The sequence below is a fragment of the Amphiura filiformis genome, chromosome 7 (assembly GCF_039555335.1).
Source record: "Amphiura filiformis chromosome 7, Afil_fr2py, whole genome shotgun sequence".
Classification (NCBI taxonomy): Eukaryota; Metazoa; Echinodermata; class Ophiuroidea; order Amphilepidida; family Amphiuridae; genus Amphiura; species Amphiura filiformis.
The window spans coordinates 36,954,894-36,968,904 of record NC_092634.1 but is presented as its reverse complement, the minus strand read 5'-3'; the positions used below and the strand labels follow the sequence as shown (position 1 = coordinate 36,968,904).

Below are 14,011 nucleotides of genomic sequence, written 5' to 3'. Positions count from 1 at the left end.
ATAAAACCATGTGATTCATGCTTGATAATAATATAAGGCATAATGTTGTGATTGACGGAGACATCTTTTAATAAGTAGTACCTCCATCTAACTACAGGTGTCAACGCACACAGCCATAATGACGGGGAACATCTGCCTTACAACCATGGATTCGATTATGTTGGCACAAATCTACCTCTAAGTAATGGCTGGCATTGTGACGAAGAAAAAGTATATCACTGTTTACCGTAAAAACTCGATAGTTAGCATATGTGCTTACTATCGAGCGCTTTTAAAACATGCAAACATAAAGTGCCCGATGCACAAAAATTGTTTTGAGCAAATCATCGATACACATAGTTATATACGAACAAGTAAACCAGCAAATTTGTGTCTCAACCCCATTAGCTCAGTTGGTAAAGCACCGGACTTTCATGTTTTCAAAAGCGCTCGATAGTATCGAGTTTTACGGTATTGGCTACCGGCTATCCCGGGGGCTCGGAGTACACCCAGGGACCCAAAATATAAGCTGTTTTTAGATGATGTGGCAGTAAATTGACCTTTTCGGTAACTCCCATAAGCCTTTGCGAGTATACCTGAGATGTCGTCATTTGACGTCACGCCGACTTGCAATGCGAAGTTACGATGTTCGCTAAACGATGTGCGCATTGGCTAAGATCGGCGTGACGTCAAATGACGACATCTCAGGTGTACTCGCAAAGGCTTATGGGAGTTACCGAAAAGGTCTATTGGGGAGCTTAAGCCCCAAATCCAACCATGGACACGCCACTACTGCTTGATACTTGATAGCTATAAGTGTAATATGATACCCTTCCGAGGGCACTATCTAGCTATTCACGAAAAAAAGTCTCTTTCGAAAATTTCAGTTCATTTGGACATTGAACTTTGCGGCTTACGTGTGATTTGGTGGATTACAGTGCCCAATATGTCCGGCCCATAGGTCACTCCACTGTGTTGTAATTTTTGTCTGTTGACAAACAGGAAATACAAATCGAACGATGTATTTGTCAAACGACCGGATCGGTAAAGAAAGGTGTTGTACATAAAATGTATGGTCTTGAGTTTCTGATGATCTAAAATGGCCAAAATAAAGAAAATTCTCTAGAACTAAATCAATTACTAAACTTAATTCATTGAATCCAATCACAATCTATCCCCGGAATCTATCATTTTAATATAATTTAATATTTTGGATTTCATTTACAGTGGCATATGTCCTCTCCAGAAAGTTTGATCTGCATGCTATACAAGAACGCCACTATTTACCAACAGCCATACTCGCATGACCACATGAGTGAAGCTTTCGTAGATGACGCTATTGACTTCATGAGGGATTGTCAGCAACAAAGGAAACCATTCTTCTTGTACTACGGTATCGCCCAACCACACGTTGATGTATATAGTAATTTTGGATTTAGAAGTTCATCTAAGAGAGGTAAATAGATTACATTTAGGCAAAAAAATAGGCCAGCTAGTCTGCTTTTTTACCGTCTTATTTCTTAACATTGATTGGTATGTTAGGCACCGTCCCTGAAATAGCCAATCTTCATCTAATTTCAATGGTGCTATAACTACCGATGTTAATGAGCGATCCAAAATATAATAAATTCTCCGTTTCTCCTCTTCCCCCACCCCCAAGTTCCTTAGGGACCGTTCGCAAACACTTGTTAGGGGGGGCCTGATGCAAAAAAATGTCATCGTGAAAATTTTTCGGGGTCTCCCCTTTTGAGGTCTCAAAAATTTCAGGGCCCCCCTTTTTGACGTGAAATTTATGGGTCAACCCCATAGAAAAGCATATAAACCTAGGAATCCCAGGAAAATTTGTGGTCATTTTTGTCAGGGCCCCCCTTAGGAGGGTCAAATTTTTAAGGGCCCCTTTTTGCATCAAGCCCCCCTAACAAGTGTTTGTGAACGGCTCCTTAATCGTCTGTTCTTCGTATACATTGCATTTTCAAAGTCATTAATTTGCAGATAACTTTCTTTGATGTCGTACAGTTTTACATTGTCTTTATATTAATAACAATTAATAACAATAGGTCGGTACGGTGACATGATTCGTGAAATGTCGTGGTCAGTTGGAGCCATAATGGACGAAGTAAAACGCTTGGGTGAGGACTCCAACACCATTTCAATCTTCACTGCTGATAATGGTCCTCATTTACAACTCTGCAATGAGGGGGGTGATGCGGGCGTTCTAAAAGGTAGGTTTCCATCAGGCCCATACTAGGGGCGTAGCTAGGATAAGTGACGCCGGGTGTGGCACCCAGTGCAAGGATACAGAATACCACACCCTTCGGGGCGAAGGCGCTAGAAAGTTGAGCAAAGGGGATCAAGGGGAGTGTGTCCGTAGAAAAAACCGCTGTGTCTACTAGTGTTTCTGCATGCAACGTTACGCAAACTACCGGTACATTTTTTCTGAAGTATTGTCAAACTTATGACCCATGAAGTCCACTGTAAACTTGGAGACAACTAACATAATCCTTTGCATACAAAATCCTAGCACAGATGACAATTTCTAAAACTACTGTCAATGCTAAAACCTTTTTTGTCCGACCGATCAATTCCCTAGACTCCAAGTTCGGAACTGGCGGTGGTACACCCCAACCAAAAAAAAGTGAGTGCCCCGCTTTTACCATTCACTCACTTTCTTTAGGAACAGTATTGCAAGTGCTCTTTCATTTTAACTGATGACATAATGTATTGTTTATAAACCAGACTTCAGCATGTCGACAGAAAAAAAATATCCCCATTTTTGGGAAATATGTACACGTTTGGCGTACTCTAAATCTACTTCGTTCTAGTTGGAGTAGTAACAAATTGGCTACGGAAAACAAATGACTGGTTTGCACGTCACGTACTCTTCTTTGAAAGCACGGCTGCAATCACATTCACAGCCAATCCAACAATCCATAAATCTTACACGAAAATGGCTTGCTTAATTCAAAGTTGGGAATTTCCTGCCACTGATGACAGACTTAACCATTTTATATTGTAAAACATTCTGATATCTGGAGGTTTCCTACAATACACAAATATATGACTGATCATGTTATTGTACACAATATGTTGGGTTTACTCTTGCATAATAATATTATGGAGTTTCCCCTTGATTGTAAGGAAGCATATCACATTATACACAAGCTAAAATGCTGTTACTATTGATCTCGGTCGTCATTTTAAAATTCATAGGTGGCGGAAGCGGGTTGGGGACGGGTGATACGTCACGTCCCCCTAAAATCATAACAGAAGAAAAAACAAAGCTATTATTGTCCTGTGAATATCTTGTACGAAAAACGCCGTGCTTTGGGACCAAATAAGGTAAAATTGCCCCCAAAATAGCAAAAGTTACCTTATTTGGTCTGAAAATGGTCTGAAATTGACAAAAGTCCCAGAAAAACAGGAGTAAAATATGAAGGTCCAAAGACTCCCACCCCTCCTCTAATTTTTCATGCTTTCGCTGCCACTGCTAAAATTATATTGGGAAGTTATGTGAAAAAGCTTTTGTGACACCGCTACTGAAAGTGGTTTTCGCTCATATCTTTACTACTTTAAATACAAGGTCCAATTTATGCCTAAGCACCTCAACCAAAAGTATTTTATTTTTGTCATAACATATTTACTCTTACAGGTGGTAAAATGCAGTTCTGGGACGGCGGCATCCGCGTTCCTGGAATTTTCCGCTGGACAGGCCACATCCCACCAGCAAAAATTAGTGATGAAGTAGTCAGTCAATTCCCAACGTTGATGAGCATCGTGGGCGGTTCGGTTCCTGATGATAGGAAAATGGACGGGCAAGATATATCTTCAACTCTGTTCAATTGGTCGCCTGAACCTAAACCAGAACCAGTGGCTGAGAAACAACTTCCACTACAAAGAGCATGTGGTAAGGGACAGTGAGCCTCGCATGTTGGTATTCTATTGTGAAGCACAACTGTTTGCAGTCCGGTATGGCAATTACAAGTTCCATTTTACTACGCAGCAAACTTGGACAAAGGAGGCTAACTACGCAGAACCAGGACGATGTGGAGATGGCGGGTTTCCATTGGATAACAACGTCAAATGTGGGGGTTGTAATGAAATAGGATGTGTCACCAACTACGAAACTCCATTGATGTACAATATTTACAAAGATCCCAATGAAGCATATCCTTTGAATGGTTCTCTTCCTGAACACAAAGCTGTCTTGGATGAAATGATGCCCAAATTGGAAGCATTCAAAGCTGATATGGTCATCGCGCCTCCCTTACTAGATAGCAAATCTAACGCTAACGTTCCATGCTGCACCCCAGAAACATTCCCAGTCTGTACTTGTAACTACGTCTACGAAGGACCAGTCCCACATCCTGGTAGTGCATAGTCCCAAACATGCCAAACTTCCGAAGAGATTTTAATATTATAAGTAGCAATATTTCATGGCTATAGTAAAATACGTGTTCAACATTAACTACCCGTAGCTCAGAAACTGCAATAGCAACAGTGCTGTAACTAATTACATTGATGTACCGTAGCCCCTGGACAAGGGCGTCAACGAGGGGGGGGGGGCAAATCCCCCACCTTTCGGCAAATGACCCATTTTTTGTTCTTTTCAGCCATTTTTTGACAATTCGGACCGATTGTTTCCCCACACACATTTCAAGCAGGATTGACACTAATGCCCCTAGATATGCTTTTGGTTAGTACTGTCACGACCCAAAAGGTAAAGGTTAAAGTTTATGTGCTATAGGAAACAATATTGTGTGCAAAAAAGTTACAAGCCATGTCAACTGTTTGTTTTTCTGAGCTCCTGGGCATTATATTTTGGGAGGGGTATTTGAACCCCTTTGTCGAATAGTAAGGGCCCTTTCTGAGTTGGTACACTGAAAGGACCCCTTCAGCATTCTCATGGGTACCCAGTTGAAGCGGTTCTAAACATGTATAGTCGTCTTTGTGTGCAAATGTAAGACCTTTGGCTGTCTTGTTTCCTTGTTCATTTCCTTCAATTTATCTTGCCTGCTAATAAGCTTTTTACATACCTGCGCTTGAGCATTTTGTTTGAGCCTGATACCATCAGGTCCTAAACGTGCGTTCCAAACCACACTATCTGGTAAAACGTTGTCTTTCAACACGCGGCTGGGGAGATCTTGTTTTATTATAAGGCTTAGTTGTCTAGAACGCTTTTACACTCTTCAGAAAAAAAGGCTTCTAAAAATCTAAAAGACTTCGAGGCCCGCAAAGTGTTCTGGAAAAGCTCAGAAGAACCATGTTAGACAAGAATAGGCTCTGGAGTCCAGAAAGGACCATTTGGGTTATCTCAATTTTCCAGAATCCTTTTCTTTTGAGGGTTCCACATACAGGGCAGCCAAGAACCTTTTTTCAAAGAGTAGAAAAGTGAGTTGACCAGGGTGGGCCGATACCCATTTATTCTGTACCATACTGCCTTCTCTTTCTATGCAACCAAAATCTCAGCTGAAAATGAAATGGTGCATCATGCCTCCTACAAACCTATACACACACTCTGAAAATCAAGAAACTATTACACACAAATATTATACTGATAGATTGTCCGCAACCCAAATCTTTATTTTAAAAGTCTTTTAGTTATCTTATACGGTATTTCATAACTATACTAACACGTTATTCACCGTAGAAGTGATGTAATAATCGGATTAACTACCATAACAATAGTTTGAAATTTTTGAATACATTGCACTTCACTAGTACGTTCACGTGGTACCTCTGCATATCATGTTGATCATTCGCACCTACCTGTAAGATTAGTATCTTTGAAAAGAGCGGTATTGTATTCAATTGTTTTAATCTATTGCTATGGTAGTTAATTCGAATCTCACATCACTTATACGGCAGATTGGAGACTAAATATGTTTTAATGGCATTATACATCTGTTAATAAAACATTTTAAATAATGTTAATCTCATCGTACAATGTATACATGAAATCACCGAATACACTAATAAATTCAATAAGACTGTTGGTTACAACAGGCACTATAGACAATGGCGCCTAATAAAGTTAGGTAGAATATTATTTAGCTCGATCATTATGGTACATATTCCCTAAGCACAACGGTGCAATTCGCCGTGGAAGTAGTGATGTAACAGGATTATTTACTATAGGGATTGGTGAAAACAATTTTTGAATGTACTGCCACTAGACGTACGTGTAACTCTGCATCGCATCATTGATTATCAAAGAAAAGGCATAAAGACCTGGATAGTAATTCTATGGACATTTTTTCACATTATACATGCAGAGTCCATGTACCTTTTACTCGCACCTGTACGATTAGTGTCTTTGAAAAGAGCGGTAATGTATTCAATATATGATTGCACACATACACATGATGAGTGCAGCCCACTTATAGTGCAGGGCAATACATTTCACCTGTCACTAAGGTAATTAATCATGTAACATCACTAATTCTACGGCGAATTTGACAGACATTTTAGCTGAACAAAGGGGTAGTAACTCATTCTATGGCCAAATATGCTTACAGAAATACCAACAATTTGACAAACAATTAACCTTTTCGGTAAATCCCACGAGTACACCTGATATGTCGTCATTTGACGTCACGCTGACTTGCAATGCGTAGTCACGATGTTCGCTAAACGATGTGCGCATCGGCGCAGATCGGCGTGACGTCAAATGACGACATCTCAGGTGTACTCACAAAGACTTATGGGATTTAACGAAAAGGTCAATTGTATTAAAGCCAAAGATGTTTCTTTAGTAGAACCTAGATACGCTTATGCGTATACTGATGCATGGCCTGAACGTAACCATCCTGGCTGAAATCCAGAAATGACGTCATTTGTTCTGGTGCTGTCACTTCCGGGTAACGCAGGAGGAAGAACATGCCTTTTGCAAACAAAATGGCCGACAAGTCCCGGCCCCTTTCCAGCGAAAATACAGCTTATTTTCCTATCATATTAGATTAACACGTCAGGTATATGGTATTTCACAATATAACAGGAATGGAAAGAAAAGTGGAAATGCCATAGCTAGGTTCATCTTGGTAGTTCCCCCGATCCCTTTCAATGTCATCTTCCATTTCTTCTGGCCAATGGCATTTAGCCATGGTCAGTAATGGTGAAAACATCACCATGAGAATAACAACGCTAGTAATCGGTGCATTCATGATCTAGCAATAGATAAACCAACTAAACCATTTTTCACCCTGATGTGGCAGTGACGTCAGTGCGCATTTCATTGGGAGCAGTCTCAAATCGCTAGCGTTCGCTCAAATCGCACTAGTGTATACACGACCGCGTTCGAAGCCGCCGCGAGCGAGCGAAACAGCTGCTTCAAGACGTTGACCTCACTGCCACATCAGAGTGATAGTGTCGTCAATTGACGATTGATTTGACTTCTATGGACTATTTAGAAAAAAAATTAGCCCCCATGTCCCTCGCGAAAATCCCGGCATTTTTCGCTAGAGACCAAAATCCAAAATGGCCGCCGCCACCATTTTGAACCAGAGCATCTATAATCATGTAGAAAGACACTTTTTCGGGTATGTCGAGCACAAGATTCCGATTCTAACATTAGTTTGACATTACGGCATCATTTTCACCTAGAAATCCAAGGTGGTGGCCGGCACCATCTTGAAAAATTTGTGTACCTAGTTTTGAACCAGAGGACCTAAAATCGTGTACAAAGACATTTTTTTGGATAAATCGACCACAAGGATTTCAAATCTGACATTACGAACTCATTTTTACCCAGAAATCCAAGATGGCGGCCGCCGGTGCCATCTTGAAAAAATGAGTGTTGAACCAGAGTACCTAAAATCGTGTACAAAGACACTTTTTCGGGTAAGTCGACCCCAAGAAATCCGAATCTGACATTAATTTGACGTTATAACATAATTTTTGCCCCGAAATCCAAGATGGCCCCATTTGGTAGAGCGTAAATGTAATTTTTGAATGGGAGCACCTAGGATCACGAATTAACTCCCTTTTTTGGCTAATTATGAAATAGTATACAAATATATACTGCCATGAGAGGTTCTGGTTAAAACTATGGGCCCGAGGTGAGGTCAATAGTACTATTTTCCTGAGGGGCGCAGCCCCGAAGGAAAATAGTATTTATTGATCTCAACGAGGGACCATAGTTTTAACCAGAACTTCGAATAAAGGCAGTATATATTTGTTTTATATACTTCATTAATATGTTCTTTGTTCATTGATTGGTTAAAAGAAAAAAATATTTGACGTTTTGACTCTCCAGCTTCTATCCTGAGTGAACAGCACGACCAATTTAAGCACAACCTATATTTTGCCCTATAAAAAAAATCGAATAGGCTAAAATTGGGCTAACCAATTACAGCAGCGCGAAATCACGCTATGGCAGTTTCGCGTGCGTGAACTGTTCCGTCGCATCAAATGCGCGCACGCGGAAGGCATGGTCAAAAGTACTATTTACGGCTTAGAGGTACTATTTACGGATTGGAGTACTGATGGTAGAACTATTGTTGGTCATGTGATCCACTTTTAACCAATCAATGAACAAGAATATATTAATGAAGTATATAATAATGGATATGGAAAGAAGGAAATACTCATCTGATCTGATCTGGTATTGATCTTGTAAATGTATTATAGGTTTATGTAAACTCGTTTGACAAAATTCAGAAACATGGCAATTATACGAGAGTTTGAAAATGAGAATCACTTACTTTTATACTTTTGAATATTTATGGTACAATTTGTGCAAGGGGTACTTTTTACTCTTAGAATACAACAAGCTACGATTTTTTACACTTGAAATGCAGACTAGAGACGTTTGAAATTGATCTTGTAAATATATAAATGGTATAAAACATTGAGAGGTCAACACAAGTATTGTTCAGGTGTTAGAAAATAGTGAGATATGCAATTCCTGGCCATCTGTAAAAAAGTGCGTGAGCTTTAATCACTATGAACTTGGGACGCCGAAACAAATGTTTATATTGGTGTCAGGCCTTTTGTAATGATACGATAATTAGGCCCCAACTAGAGGCTTTAATTTTAACCGTCATTTGTTAAACTGAGATTTTTACTTTTTGAGAAATTAATGAATTTATCGAAATTTTTTTCGGAGAATGCCTACTTAATGCTCAGTACCCTTAAAAATCATGAATTGGCGGAGGACTGTAGAGTGTATATTGAATAAAATGAAATTTTTAACTCGCACGACGTAGTGTCAATATTATTGTAATATCATAATACGATATGGGAGTGATTGCCGAATAGGGGGCAACTATACTAGTCTTGTTACAAGACTGCCCTACTCCAACCATAAACCCCAACCATAAACTAAAAACTGAAAGCTAGCTGACCCTACTCCAAAGTATAAGCGAAAGTTAACTTCCATTCTCGCTTGAGAAAGAGGACATAATTGATGACAAACAAATAAAGCTTCTGTAGCCTACTACGTTAAATACACCACGTCTGTATTGCACAATAAAAATTCACAAACAATGTAACCTAAAAAGACCACTCGTCGATTATACAGATTCCCTCATGATTAATGATTAACCGTCATTTGTTAAACTGAGATTTTTACTTTTTGAGAAATTAATGAATTTATCGAAAAAAATTTCGGAGAATGCCTACTTAATGCTCAGTACCCTTAAAAATCATGAATTGGCGGAGGACTGGAGTGTATATTGAATAAAATGAAATTTTAACTCGCACGACGTGGTGTCAGTTGTTTACACGTCAATAAAGGACGGCCTAGATGTGGTTAAACAAAGACTGACAAAGGACAAAGATCTAAAAATGCGCACCAAACTTGTTGAAGATATCATCGAACTCCCCGAATTTATTCTCATCACCACATATTTTGAATTTATATAGATGTGCCATATTCAGCAACGGTTTGGCGCAGCGACGGGTAGCCCAGTCAACCCCATCATAGCAAATGTCTTTATGGAATTTCTGGAACAACAAACAATCGCGACTGTCCTAATTAAAAGTCACGTCGCTATGTGGATGATGTGCTTGAAATCATAAAAACAGGTCAGAGTCAAAAACCTAACCGATCATCTCAACAAAGTTGACAAAACAGACTATATAAAATTTACCTACGAGAAAGAGAAAGAAGGAAAAAATACCATTTCTGGACATGCTAATTGTCTGGAAACCTGACGGTTCGACAAATCCACTGGTACAGGAAACCGACTCACACTGACCAATATCTTGGTTTAAAGTTAGGACGGAGTCCCCTCCATCAGAAAATGGGTGTAGTCATGTACAGCATGTAAAACTATGGCTATCCCAAATGGGTAGTGGATTACGTGAAAGTAAAAATACAACAAAAAATAATACCTGCTGTGAAACCTAGCGCTAAGAAAGATCAAAAGAATGAGGACAAAAGCAAGGGGATGATGGTACACACCGACACCGCCTGGCTAATAATTATTTGGTGCAGCAGAGACACTAAAATGAATACACGGGATCGATACACGTGAATTGCTATGCACGATTTTGATATCAGACGAAAATCTTCGGATACCGGGTTAGAAAATGATGAATATCTCCCGTAAATGAATTTTTCTCAAGAAACCAGATGTGGTCTCATACACTTGAAAATACGTGTTGAATACGCTAGAATGCGCTTTGAAAATTGGCCGTGCGCTTTGAACTCAAAATCGGACCAAAACTCTAATTTTATATTGCGTTGGTCCTGTATGGACTACATCGTGTAGTACAGCTGCACTCACTACTAGGCAGTATAAAAGTCGATGACCATTGACCTCAATGGGGTATACAAGCTTATTCACGCACAACCAAGATCAATTACCCGGCTATTGTGAGTAGCGTTAGTCATGTCTCTCGACTAATTATTCGTCTCAAAGAGCTTCAAAGGTCTGAACCAAATGGCCAATCGTGGCTGTGGATTCAACCTACCATGGCGATTTCTGCCATGAAGATATAGAGTCGATGACACTGTGTGGTAGTGCTCCCTTTATGTGAATGAGTTCAAAGAACTTCGAAAAAGCACAAAGTCGACACCGATATGAAGCCCAATCAAACCCTCAAAAATACTGGTCCAATCCAAAAACAACAGAGACACGCTAAAGACAGGCAATTGCATTTATGAGATCGGCTGCCAAAACTGCGATCTCAGTTATGTTGGCGAGACCTCTTGTTTGTTCGGAATTAGGCTTGCGGAATATCAAGCGGAAGTTAAGAAAGCGAGAACAAAGTTAACTCACCGGCGCTCTTTTGCTCAAAAGCTACTGCTGCTAAACAATGCGTTGGGAAGCCATTCATTTATGAGTTCTGAAGTAACGGAGTCAGACTTACATTTCCTGAAAAATCAGTCTTGCTGATGTGCGCTGGACATTAATTTTGCAGTTTATTTTGCAGTTTCTTGCTTTTTCACACCAGTGAATGAATAGCCATTTTAGTGGCAGAACAGTGAGCTATTTTTGCGCACGTACAACACTGTGCAATGTTCACAACATGAAAATCGAGCCGACATTTGCATTCCTCTGTCAAATAGTGAAAAATAAGAGAAATAATCTCCGAAATGTCACTTTCAGACACTTGAGGTTCAATACCACTAATTACCTATTACGCAGATTTCAATGGGAAAATGGCTAATTCTGGCTGGAATTTTCTCATATTCAGAACTCTCACAGATAAACTCCACCAACATCAGGTGAAACTAGATTATTTAGATGTCAAATGATCAAAAACTCAACATAGGTTGACATGAAACTTTTCTTGTTTTAAGGCACTGAACCGTAAACACCTTTTAAATGGCAATGCGCCCTCGAAGCTGAAAGTTACAATTAGGCAAAGGGTGAATATTTACTAAAAACCGATGCCGTGTGGATGAATTTTATAGTAAATTTTCAACAAAAATTTCATATAATGAGAGAAAATATACCATTTCGAAGCATCAAACCCCAAAATGCTATATGCTAAAAATGTTAAATGCTATAACTTGGTCAATTTCAATGATTTTAAAGCAGACTCTCTGCAAGGTAATTATTTATTTCAACACAGTCACGATATTTTCCTCAAAAAATAAATGCTAAAATAACTAGTTTCCTTTGTCTTGTCTGTCACAAGATACAGTGAGATTTGTATATTTTTTTTTTTTTTTCCAAACATGATTGCGGGATTTAAATGCATTGTCATGCATTGTCAATTCTACCCCATTACGCAGAGAACACGTATTTGTAAAGTTCCATCCATGGGTTTTAAAACCTCTATTATGTTCTAACCATGTAACGCCCAGTTTTTCCCCTACGATACCTTGATATCCATCATCCACAGATATAAGTGTGATGTTCAATGCTTGTTGGTATAAATCTGGGATTATGTCTGTCGTCAAGACGTAACCTGCACCGGCAGGATATGGCGGATACACTTTTCCCTTCAAATCTTCTTCAGACACATACCATTTTGAATCGTTCCTTCTAACTATCGGAGAATCCTTTTGTATATGCCCTAGGCATGATTTTTGGATCATTTTCCCCTTTGAATTCAAACTGTTGATATACCTCATTAATTTACAGAAGAGAACAAATACGTCGTCATCGCCCTTATAGACATATTTTGCATGTCGGCAGTTCTGGGAAACCCACTTCCAGCCTGTGATTAATTTTGATGTTAAATTTCGGTATGTGTCGCTAAATCTACCTTGAATTATGTCATTATGCTTCGCATCCTCAATATCTATTAAATTCTGTAAGTACCTTCCGTTTGGGTGTCCTAATACAAATAAAACCTTGATTTTTTTACCCATGATGAATTGTTGTGAGCCCCATGTGTTTCGAATACCAATCCTTCTACTAAATTTGTTTGGAGTTGAATGTATAAGAACTATGAAATAAATATCATCAGGCTGGCCAATACTGTTGTAGCATGCTTCTGGATGGTCGTGCACAAGTTGAGTAATTTGCTGAAAATATTTCTCGTTCAATAGTGGTTTCTGCGTACCTGAATGATGTGTGGCACAGTTTTGTATCACCGAAGCATTTTTAAAATCTGATCTAGGTCGATAGGTAATTATATTTGGTAAACTACAAAAGTTACCCCTGATGTCATCGCCAATAAAACCATCTCTATGTATAGTTGTCCAATTGTAACGCTGTGCAATAACACCAATGAAGATAGGCGGGAAAGGAATTAAAGTCATATTCCAAGAAACTTGGAAAATTCTTTCAGTTGCTTTCCTTGTAAGCACAAGTCCAGCTTCTAACGAACAGAATGGACGATATGAAATATTGGAAAATACGGTGACTAGTTTCCCTTGTAGCATTTCCAGGTTTTCGGGTTGTACTTCACGTAGCATCACCAGAAGCCGTTCGTATGACACAAAAAGTTTGTCATCACCGAAGAAAATAAAATTTGCACGGGAGCATTTTGAGTGTACCCACTTTACACCCATCAGGAGTTTTAAAGTTGAATTCAAATTAGTGTCTAGAAATCGTCCTTGAATTACATCTTGATATCTTTGGCTTTCCTTTATTACCAAGTCTTGTATTTTGCTGGCATTTTTACCTTCCACAGAAGGTAATCCGATAACAAATACCAAGCAAACTTGCGCTGCAACAGTATCAGTCCTTCTGCCTTCATCGATAACAGCTTTCCGTAGAGCTATTCTGGAATCAAATGATTCTGGTGAGGAAAAAATGACTGATGCCAAAATTCTGTTGTTGCCTTTTCGACATTCCGGTAATAACGTGACGGGAGTTAGCGTCTGTGTTAGAAGTACATCATTCACGTTCGGAAGTCTTTTAATTGCCTTTCGCAGCGGAGCTGAAATAGTATTAAGCTCGGGTTTGATATCAGCATTATATACATCACGTGTATTTGCCATAAGAATAATACCAATGTACAAATCAAGAAGTTTTAGCGTAAAAGCAGTAAGTAACATCATGAGTACATATCTGACAAGTCGGTTTCCTCGAACCATTGTGAGACATACAGTGCCACAGGATTGAGTGACGTGAGAAAGAATGTCAGTGACGCTTTAAGTTATATCGCACAATGTGTAATACAAGAACAA

At 39.2% G+C, this 14,011-nt stretch overlaps 1 protein-coding gene across 1 annotated transcript; it reads left to right on the top strand.

The window, feature by feature from the left end:
• Nucleotides 1–1,290: 1,290 nt before the first annotated feature.
• LOC140157825 (arylsulfatase-like) lies at nucleotides 1,291–3,897 on the top strand. The gene is made up of 3 exons (XM_072181073.1): nucleotides 1,291–1,435; nucleotides 2,037–2,201; nucleotides 3,629–3,897. Exons 1-3 carry the CDS (start codon nucleotides 1,291–1,293, stop codon nucleotides 3,895–3,897), a joined length of 579 nt encoding a protein of 192 aa, XP_072037174.1.
• Nucleotides 3,898–14,011: the final 10,114 nt, after the last annotated feature.